Raw genomic sequence first — 11,817 nt, forward strand, 5'->3', positions numbered from 1 at the left:
GTGGTACGAGTATTGTCGAGATATATGTGCAGCAAAATTGACAAGCTTACACGAATCGTATGGAGTAGTTGGGAAAATCGTTGAAATAGACGAAACAGTAGTAAGGAAACGGAAATTCAACCGTGGCCGCAGTATTAAAGATTGAGTAAGTACCTCTTCCATAAATATACCTCACAGGTCCTTGGGATCTATGATAAATCATTACAAAAAGGACATTTCCAACGAGTTAGGAACCGACAGGCACCAACAATAGTACCGATTATCCAGGAATATGTGCTGTCGGGCACTATGATGTACACAGATGATTGGAGAGCATATAGATGCCTAAGTAGTCTTGGCTACGCGCATGAAGTTGTCATCCACAAGCGCCATTTTGTGGACCCTACAACTGGGGTGCATACCAACAACATTGAAGCTATGTGGTCGAGGCTAAAAGAGTTTTTGAGACCTTATCATGGCTCCAGAGGTTGACTACTGTGGGGCCATATGGATGAGTTCCTGTACCGTATGCACTATGATTTTAGAACTTCTGAACCTACATCCGACCTTGAGAAATTTTTGAGCCATGTAAAAGAACAGTATCCGCTTTAATTTTATAGTTTTGTATAATATATTTTTACTGTATACTAACTGTCTTCTGATTGGCTAATATATCTCAATGCCATTTAAGATTCGTTCAAAGGTCGTCCATAAATTATAGTCTTGCCCATAGTTCCCTACACATTTTGTGAATCATTGCCACTTACGTCTGATTGCCCTTACCCTTGCTCCAACTTACTGATGTAGGTTATTATGAAATTCAAGTATTTAGTGTTTAGTTATATATAACACGTCTCAACTACTACGTTTTATAGTTTGAGACCAACTCGCCTGCACTTCTTTCTGTAAACCATTCCGCTGATTTCTTTGGGGTTATTTTTTCTAGCTGAAAATTTTTCCAAACGCGATTCTCCATTGGTGCCTCCTGTGACCATCAAGATTTCTGCTGATTCTCATCCAAATTCTTCACTGAACCTTAATGCAGAATCAAACCTAACCCTCGCTTCATCAGCTCCTGAACTACGTGCAGAAACTGAAGTATCTTCTATTTCGTTGCCGGACTCTTTAAATGATGATCTAAAGTCAGACAGTAAACCAGATTCTCCTGGTTAGTTGCACTTTCCATTTACTTTCCAGTTTTGTTTTATCTGCTGTTATTTTTGTGTGAGTAGCTTAGCAGACAATAAACTTGTTTAGAAGTGGTTTCAGTTGAATTATGTACTAATCCTGTTTGCATATTGTATTCTTCAATAGCTTATGATGCGAAGAAATAACCGAAGGTCGTTCCACTTTATTCGTTTGCATATTAAATTATAGTAATTGGACTGACTAACTTTTAAATTAATTTAGAAAGAGACGTAACAAAAAATTGTACTCGTATACTTTTGACTTTTCACTGGGCTAATAAGTGCGTCAGCTATATTGTTGTCATTAACACAATTACGATCGAGTACAGTTTAAATAATAAGTTATTTGGTTAGTGACGCTAATCGATCCAGTGTAAGTAGATAATCATGGCTTACAATACTAAATTGAATTATAGTCAATATATACTACAGCAGAGAAAAGCAGTGTGAGTCTTTGGAAAATCACGCCAATTGTGTGTACTAGAAAACTAGTTTATAAACAAGTTAGTGTTTGTTTGACTGTTGGACTGCTTATAACTAGAAATAAGGATTACTCATCTAGTACTATTTCCTTGTCATTATACCAAATTCTTAGTTTGCAATGCATAACCGATTTACAACAAAGACTGACAAACCCCAATTATATGAGAGGGTCAACAGTGAGTTGCTATATGAATTGTGTCGACTAACAGCGTCCGTCCAGTAGAGATTCCATTGATGTTACTTATGTCTAATAACTACACTATTGAATCGGATTTTCAAAAGGTATTAGGTTTGTGACTTGTTTGTTCAGGCTATCGTGTATAAACTAATAACCCAAAAGATACTTGTCCAATTCTTATAAAAATAGTTATCCCAGCTAAGCATCTGGTGAGTCACAAGTTCTGTTGGTACATGTGTTTTCGTTTCCCTGAACTCTTTTTTGCAAACTTGTTGTAAAAACCTTTGATCTTTTGTTTTTGAAAGACAGACTTGACTCTAAGTTCTAGCCTTCACTCAGATTGTCATCGGTGTTAGCATCCGGCAATGCAGCAGTGACATAGTTTAAGCGCTTAGTTTTCAATCTAAGTTTTAGGATGGGGGCCTACTCAATATACTTATGTTTCAGTGCAAATCCATAAAGTCACTGACAAGTGGACTGAGCCATATTGGTAGATGTAGACTACTTGCCTGGGATCCGCAAGATGATAGCAACTGATAGTTAGAGACCTTGAATGACATGACTCGAAATCGTCTGCAATGGCGTAGGTGCATCCACTCTTTGTGTCCTCCCAAATTTTGATCTTAATTCTTCATGTCCCTTTCATTTTTCCAAATTTCTTTCACTGGATTATACTCCTTCAATAACATCTTCAAACCCTAAACTTTTGAATTACTGCTTCTACCACTATGGGATTTGAATCGACAGCTGCATCTCTGTGCTAATGTACGTACTTACAAAGTTCTACGTTGTGACTGACTATTTCAGTATCTAGTTAGTGTCAATCGCCCCCGCAACCAACTATGCGGACATGTACTTAGTTACCGAGCGCACTACTTAATTTGACCACACTTAGAACCAAATCCTAAAGTGTGATGTTATCGATTTCCCAGGAAGCTTACATCATTCGTTGGTAGTGATGCAAGGGCTTTTTTGTTCCTTAAATATTAGACATCTCTTTCCCCCCCATCTTTCTGTAGCCTACTACTATTGCACTGTAGTAAGTTCCAAAATATTTTTGTGACAAACTCAACTCCACACAAAAGTGGCTATTTACTAGAGGGAACAAAGATTTTAAACCTAAAAATGATACCAGTTCATAAGGTTTGGATGCTGCCAATCTAAAACATGCGATAGTGTGGTTTCCTTTGCTAAGCTCTGGATAGCAGAAATAAGTAGCCGAAAACCTAAAGTGACACGAATTAATTATACTAACTCTACTCTTCAACTCCCGAAATTTGAACGTCTTATTTGTTCCATCTTTCTCCACATTTTTTTATCTCAATGTCTTCCGCACCTGTTCATCTCATAAACTTTGAAATTATTGACTTACCGCTTACCCTCGTCTATGGGCAGATGCTTGTAGGAGTTATGAAGTAGACGTTATATCTCATTGCTTTGACGAGTTCAGTTTTCTGTCCTATCTGATGATGACGTTGATTCTGTTGGCTTATTAACCTAATGTTGTGAGGGTTGTCCGTTGCAGTTTAATTTGCTGGTCTACCAGACTCTTTGGGTTTAAAGATCCATTAAAGTCCCAAAATTAACTTATTTTTTCCTATCTTACGTCCTGGCATTCGCAATACGAGTTTGTAACTCAGTTACCACCCTCAAATACATATAATAAACTACTCACCAAAACTTAGGTGGAGAAACGTCTTAACCTGTTATCCAATGTGTCGGGATGTCTCCATATTAATTAAATGCAGGTTTGGTTTTTAACATGACACGCGTATCAGTCATAAAAACGATAGTGAAGTTTTACTATCCGATACGGAACATTTATTTACTATGCTTATTATGATTATTGTGTATATTTGTTTCCCACAGCATCCACGTCCTCCTCTTCTGGACCAGCAACGAAAACCAGACCACGCTGCGCTGTATGTCACAAACGTGTGGGTTTAACAGGTAATCATATCTACCGTTTTAATTATCGTATCATTTGATGCTTAGAAAATTTATTATTTTGCATTTATACAGTAAGCTTATTTTGATTTGTTTATTACGACTCAGTTCTGTATATTTCTCTTCTTATTGTTCAGGTTTCAGTTGTCGCTGTGGTGGCCTTTACTGTAGCATTCATCGCTACTCGGATGCACACAATTGTTCCTATGATTACCGCGAATCAGGCCAAGAAGAAATCCGTCGTTCTAATCCTCAAATAGTTTGTCAGAAAGTTCAAAAAATTTGATGTTCTCAATATGACCCTTTTGTAAAAACTGATGATCAGGAATCTTGTTCCGATGATTGTTTTTACTTTACACCTAGTTGCACTTGTGGATAGAGACTATATTTCGTGTTGGTTCCAAAGTTTAATCTATTGTGTATACGATCGTTAAAATCTCAGCTTACCACACCATCAGTTTATCCAGCAGTATTTGTTATGTTTTCTTTTGATGAAATTCGTCGCCATCAGTTATACAAGAATGGATTATACTGCCATTGATTTCGCTTTAAAATATCAGAAAAGTGATGATTACTGCATATATTGCCCTTACTGGACTATACTGTATTCTAGTGATCCTTTAAATTTTGTGTGATGTTTGAAATTCATTAAATTCAGTCAAAATATACTTCATTCTTTCGTTTACAATTAAGTGTGTATTTTAGGCTGTCATTCTTTAAGCAGCTACCACTTAACTCATTTTGATAAATGTAAGAAGTTTAAATACAACTCTTGTGAGTGTGTTTATGATCGCATCTGTCGGTGCTTTTACACTACCATCTTTTCAGGTTCATGGCAGCGTAAACTATTTCATCATTTTGTGGCTTACTTGAATCTTCTATCTAATTATACCGGCATATTCTTGCTGGTTTGTATACATAAAATCCCTTATCAGTTTTATTATGCTCAACTCGGCTGTGTTCTTTCACCCATTTTGTAGTATTGTGTAGGTTACCGTTAGTGTATCACTACTTTTGTGTGTGACATTTTGCAGGTTCATTGTTTTGTCGCGGCCTTTTTTAGGCGATGCGAAGGGCAAGTATTAAACTGTGCTCCATTATTAGTTTCCTGATTATTGTCATAAATGTCATAAGCTATATTTACTTTGTATGCTTTGCATATTGGGTTCTATTCGTTTTCCTACCATTTCTCAAAGCTGTATTGTCTTGTAATTTTCTCCTGTCCTATTTAGCTATAACGTATTTGGTTTCAGTCTGCTTATTGCACAAATATATTTTAATGAGCTTTGTTCTTATGGAAGTTAAAACCACATCTATGCAAGTAAATGCTTTTCCAAAAAACACTTAACAGTACTGAGTAAATCTTACAGCATCTGTAGGCGTTTCCAGTGCAGCATAGGATAGTGGCCCACCTTTTCACGGTTTCATTTCTGAAAAGTTTGGTCACTAAAAACGATTTGGTTTTATTGAGAGTCGAAAATGAGTAAGAACGCAAACTTTTTCCTTGTGCTGAGACAAAACTTAAACAGTGCTCAGTACATTTGATTGATACATACCATAAGCCACAAATACCGTATAACTCACACCTAACGTTCCCTTAAAAATTCCCACTCGGTTGTATCAATTCGTAATCCAGAAGTTGCACATAATGACTGGTTTCTTCTGTCTAGTATGTTAATTGTGTTAATAGTAATTCGTTTTATTTACTACATCGGTTAAACTGATATAAGCATCTACAATGCTCGATTTCGTACATACGTTCTAATTGCTTTGATTGTTGATCATAGTGTCCCCAAATGCCCTGTTACGGCCGAGAGTGGGGAGAGTCAGCTCTCCCTCTCGAAATGCTCTCACATGGCCACGTGCAGACAACCACTGCCTTCTCTCGGCGGGTCTGTTGTTTATGAAATTAAGTGTCCGGTGCTTTGACCGGGTTGGTAGACACGGAGAGTCCACCTAAGGGAGTTGGAAAACCATGATTCCAAACCACAGGTGCACAAGGGCCCCAGTACGCTGAAGGGACAAATGGCGTATGAACCAATCGTTGGTCACCGGCTGCCATGGGACTTACTTTACTCCGCTGCCTAGTGGATTGGACCTTTAGGTCGAGGGCTCCGGCTGTGACCTCCCAAGAAAACCACCTGCTTCGGTTGAGCACATGGACAGTATTCCAGCCCTCACACAAATCGAATGATTTATGAGGCGCATATCTGTTTGTTGCCTCCTTGTACCAATGTTTTGTGTCTAAATAAATTGATCGTAGTACTGTAATTATTTTTTGAGGTCGTCCTAATAAGTGTCAGAAGTAAGGCAACTGTCTAGGACTTGGGTAATTGTTAGGATATGGTACTGTGACTGTTGTGCTAGATTATCGCCATATATTGATATTTAGATTTTTCCACAATGGAAAGGGGGTGCACTGGAAGATGATTTTGTCCAAGTTACCACTTCATTTTAGTAGTGTTCAGGAAATAATGCGGAAAATCAGAGTGGAAATGTTCTTACTGACGTCTTGAAAAATGATGTGAAATTATTAGAAAACAAGAAATAAAGACATTTGTGACTGGATTTGAGTTACATGGTAACCAATTATATTTAGCTGTTCTAGGGAATTCAGCACCGTGTTAAGAGGTCTCGACTAGCAGTCAAGGCTTTGGGAAATTGACGTAATTATCCCAGTCTAATAGCTCCAAGTTTTTAAACAACTTCGTTTAGTGATGAGGTCTTACAGTTGAATTGCCATTACCTAGTCTCGACAGTGGTCCAGTCTTAAACTTCCATTCTATGACACCTGTTCCCAAGTATTGGTAGCTTACATACCTCGTTCTCGAACCATACTCTCGAGTGCTTAGTTTACCTCATTGTCAACGATACTAGTATTGTCTTAACTGACTTACAGTTCTTGCTAATTTCATTTAGGCGGTCTAAAATAATATGATAACGGGAGCTAACATGCATTACTGTACTTTGATTATTACTAACTAGCAACTTGAAAGGTATGGCTTTGTAACACTAAAGCAATCCAGAACCGACTGCTTTTTAAAGTATACTCACACTGGTGGGTTGATGTCTCTATTGCTCCACCTGTTTTCGTTTGTCAGCTACCAGTATAGGTTAGACTAATGGGATGGAAATGGTTCCCGGTTGTTTTTTAGGTCGATCTTTAATGAGACGCTCAAAAACATTTACAAAACAAGTGAGGCACAGATCTCTTTATTTCTTCCGATTCGATAAGATGTCATAGTAGGGAATTACTAACACTCATTTCACAAACAAGTTGAACTAAACCGAAGAGTCCACCTAAGGTATGTGTCAAAGTTCTCGCATTCAACAGCACAGAAATATGCTGAAACATGTTATAAGAAGGTTGATAAATAAGATATTCGAGAATTGTGCTCAGTTTTCTCCTACCGTCAAGTACTTTTGCTGATTTGAAATAGCTATGTAGTCACGCAATTTACCGTTAAGGACAGTGTCTTAGGGGTTCGTTTTCACATTTATGGTCGAGGACATTTTGTTAGAAACAAGTGCTTCCTATCCAAACCTTTAAACATCTGGATATATATCTTGCTGAGAAGCCCATATTAGCATAGGCTGCTTAGCCAAACGTTGTGCTTCTCAAATTTCCTAACCTAGATAGTATTTTCCACACTTGGAGTTCTGTTTGGAAAACCAGTTTCCTATAAGGTTGTGATAGAAACGTATTCAAAGGGAAATCTATAGTAAATTTGGAAAATAATCTCAGAGGTCATTCAGGACACTTGAATATGAGTCCGTATGCCAATAATGTTTGCTTTCGAGTCTCCGTGACAGTTGTGTCCCAACTGTCAAGAATTGAGTTCAGACTTTACGTTGATTTACAGCATACGTCTCTGAAAACCTGAGTGAATGTAAGAACTTGATAACTAAGCCTGGTTCTTTTGGGCTTCCTCTACTTTGTGATAATGAATTATTGATGATTCTAGAAATAAAAAATAACGTGTTTCAAATCAATTCTAATAACTTAGTGTATAAATATGTCTTAAGTCATTAAAATCTGTTCTGAACATTCTCAATTACTGCTTGTTGCAATGTACGATCCTGTTTGGGATAGGAATAGGTTGGACAAAGCCTAGGGAGAAACTTGTGGAACTGTCTCGATCCGAGAAATTACTGTTTATCTCAATGATTTCGATTGGTGTGAGCCTTTTGGTTGAATTCCATACAGTTGTAACTCATGGTTGCAAACTCTGGGTAATGTAGTCTGAGGTCGACCACAGTAATGCTGTTTTATCCATTCTCTGTTTTGATCTATATCTTGAGTTATGTGTAGTTCCATAAATTCTTCGATTTCATTCATTCCGTTTGTTTTAGATTTTCTTTCCTTTACCTGTGACCCTGTTGGGCTCCTTTATCGCTATTCTAATGTGAAGTGTGACAACTTGAACCAGTACATATTCGAGCCAAATCCTATGTTGACGATGTCCGGTATACAGAACGTTTCAAATTAGTATAAATACAAAAGGCGGTTTATGAAGATTTTTGAATTTCGTAGTTTACAATATGAACTAATCTTAGCCATTGAAAATCAAGAAGCACTGGACACCTATTTCATAGGATACTTCAACAATCTCCATCTACAAACTTGTTTTGATCATGATTATGTGTTTATTATTCCCTAATTTCAAGAGGTAATTCCCCTCAGTCCTGATGAAAAGCCATAAGTAGTGGATTTCAACTATGTCGGGTGTGTGACACCTCTCCACTAATGACATTAAAAGATGGTTGCTCAATATTGAGAAGTGATTGAAATTAAATATGCAAACCGGTGATCCTGCGTCAGTAGTCTTAAGGTCAAAAGCTCCCCCGAAGACCCTGTTTCTGATCTCCAGTGAGCTTGTGGATAAACACTGCTAAGGAAAAAAACAGTTGTTCAATCCCTCTTGGTTTTCATTTTCTGTGTAATGCCGATTATTTCGTGCTGTGTACTATGAAATTCTAATCATTATAGTTGACTTACTTGTTAATTTATCTGTTTTTCGTATGTAGATGATAAGATGTGCGTAAAGTTCCAATCTGTATGTTTAGATTTTAATCATAAATCGTTTCTTTAGAACTGTAGTTCCCAGCTGACATTTACTAGTTCTTATAAACAATCCAGAGAACTAAAAGAACTATTTAAACTAATTTATTGTATACTCCTATTTAAAAAAGACTAATTCTTAGTTTGGTAGTGACGTAATACAAGTTGCTCAAAAAAATAAGAAGAATGTATTGGTCAATAATAGTGTTAATTATAGTAATAATGTTGAGAAACAGTTACTACTTGTAAATAAAATTTATTATTGATTTTCAGTTTTTACTCATGTGATAAATCACAAAGAAATACCTGATTTCTTTTTTACAAAACAATTAGCCTATTCCAAACTGTCTTAATTGTTTATTGACAACATTCCATATTCCCCCCCCCAACAGGTTTATTATGCTTTTCAACTATTTTAGAATCATCATCAAGTTTCAGATACTCGCCGAATTTTTATATTCTATAGAAAATGTCTTCCTAACTGTTGCGATTTGATTACGATTCATGTAATTAATATATACTCGGCTTAGCACCATCCGAACAGCACTCGATAGATGAGTCACCAGTTAATTCCCTTTTACACATCTAACTAATGTGTAACTTATTATTACGATAGTAAATGATTTCTACTCATTGGGATATCACAAATATAACATCAATTTATCGTTAATAAATGATTCTAATCAGAAGGGGTTTTGTGGAGATTTCAGTATTTTCATAGTTGAAAGCATAAGTCAATTGAAGCTAGACCACCAACGAAAACCTGGAAGCACTGGGCGGCCGTTTCGTCCTATTGTGGGACTCCTCATCAGTGCGCAAGGTTTTTTGAAGCAATCTGCGCATAAATCCAGTGAATTATTTAGCTTTTTGATTACTGTGATAGATGCTGTCCGGATCGAGCAGAAAATAACGATGATGACACCTTACTACTTAAGATAATGGAGTTTTCATCAAATCTAGGCAGTGACTTGTAAGGCACTGGTCTTCTTCAACTGAAAATTGGTTTAACTGCAGGATACAGGTGAAGGACTGCTATCATGCCTGAATTGTGATTCGAACTGAGTTGAAAAATGTGGGGAAGCTAGCTCAGAAGGATAGTTCTTGAGTTCATAAGATTGTTTCACCAGGTTGCACAATGTATTTAATAGGATATAAGAAAACTGCAACCGGTTGAATGAATCAATTCCGAGTTTAGACCAGCTTTTGTTTGTTAGTTAGCATACGGTTGTGTGTTTGACTTCTTAGAAGGGAAGAATACACTCCATCTGTCCTAACAGGTGGAGATGATCTGCATACGTACTAAAAGCTATTTGAACAGAATAGTCGGTTTGGAGCTTATTCATTATGATATGATGGCGAAATCTGAAGCTGTCTAGCTACATCCGAGAGTAATGCCCGTTAATATTTACAGTGAGAAAATTTCTCTCTCCTGGGGTTCTAATTTGTCTCGGTGCTAACAGACTTTAGGAGCTCCTGAATGGTTTAGAGATGGGTCCTTTTATACCTACAAACCAAGATAACAGTTTGTTCCGTTAATTACTGTTTCAACAGCCATCTCAGTCAGCCACCAATGTTTACTAACGGGGACGATTTTGTTTATAGGACAAGGCCAAAGTACAGGTACCATAATATCACCATGGAGATGACATGTTCTGGATCATGCATGGCAATGGGCTGAAGTGTGTTAATCCAGGATAGTAAGCAATCATATATCAATCAATGTGTCAAAATTAACCTTATAAATACATGTTTACACAACCATGGTTACCATGCCATCTGAAATGTCTAAAGTAATTCTTCAAGACGTATAATTATCTGTTCTACATTTTCCTGTCTTCACTTTTTTTCCGAACACTATTCAAGAGTAAATGCAAATCTTTTCGCATTAATTTTCTAACAGGAATTTAATTTGAAAAAAAATTAGAATGGTCATTCAAATCAAAATCAATTGTTCCCAAGTAAATAAAGTCAATATTTCTCGCTTTTTTTATTTTATAAGGACACTTGATCGATAAATACAAATTAGCTCAATCGATAATTATGAGGACAAAATCAATTTTTGGAAAAGTTGGTTATAGTTAAACTATACCAATTTGTATTTGATAATTAGTGATGCACTACAGGATTTATATTATAATCATGTCCAACTCTTGTGTATAGATTCAAACTTCAGCCCATTGCACAAGCAAGTGGCTATCAGGACTCAGTAGCTGAGTGGATAACGCGATGGCGTTTGAAGCGAAAGGTACTGGGTTCGAGTCCCAGAGTGAACATCAACTCTGGGATGCAGGTACATCCAGCTGACGAGTCCCAAATAGGACGACACTCGCATCCTGGATTCCGCTACTAGCCACTATCCATCTTTGTTTATGATGCTTGTGAATTAATGTTATATCGAGGCAATACGCACCGTATGCACATATGCCAATAAGAGACTGACCAGTTGCAGTCCTAAACATCAATGGGAAGATTCAAACAAGTAATACCAAGTGGATTCATTCTATATTTTACTTGATTGTTAATATAGGTAATATATGACAAAATATAAATGAAAGTATGAATGAGTATATCACTTTAATTTAAAAAGATTCATTTATATAAAAGAAGATGTGCAAATGAAATAGACATATGAATTTATAAGACTGTACTGATTGGCTAAGCAAAGCACCTATTTAAATACTCTCAATACACTTTAAAACACAGTCAACATCACGTTCTTCAAGTATGTAGTGGGTAAACATTTATAATACATATTTCAATGAATGTGTAATAATAATTTGTCATCTGGACCTACAAAACGTTTTCTGAATTCAACACTGTTATATATAAACAAAGAATGGATGAATGAAGGGTAACTGCTAGGAATTATTTGTTAGCTATTATTACATATATTCCTATTGGCTAACTATTAAGTAACTAGATGATATGTACATTCATATTCCTTTCATCATAAGCTTTCATTTGACCTGTTAGCTACTGTT

At 36.5% G+C, this 11,817-nt stretch overlaps 1 protein-coding gene across 1 annotated transcript in view; it reads left to right on the top strand.

Annotated features, from left to right (window-relative positions):
* The window catches only part of Smp_072720 (zinc finger protein, putative), an 11,116-nt gene extending 6,035 nt beyond the window's left edge, over positions 1 to 5,081 (top strand). The window contains exons 2-4 of the mRNA XM_018790608.1: positions 926 to 1,147; positions 3,697 to 3,777; positions 3,912 to 5,081. Of these exons, the coding sequence (XP_018646123.1) occupies positions 926 to 1,147; positions 3,697 to 3,777; positions 3,912 to 4,060 (452 nt within the window). The 3' untranslated portion in view covers positions 4,061 to 5,081. The remainder of the gene's footprint in view (positions 1 to 925; positions 1,148 to 3,696; positions 3,778 to 3,911) is intronic.
* The last annotated feature ends 6,736 nt before the right edge of the window (positions 5,082 to 11,817 follow it).

This window comes from Schistosoma mansoni (assembly GCF_000237925.1).
Source record: "Schistosoma mansoni, WGS project CABG00000000 data, supercontig 0049, strain Puerto Rico, whole genome shotgun sequence".
Lineage (NCBI taxonomy): Eukaryota > Metazoa > Platyhelminthes > Trematoda > Strigeidida > Schistosomatidae > Schistosoma > Schistosoma mansoni.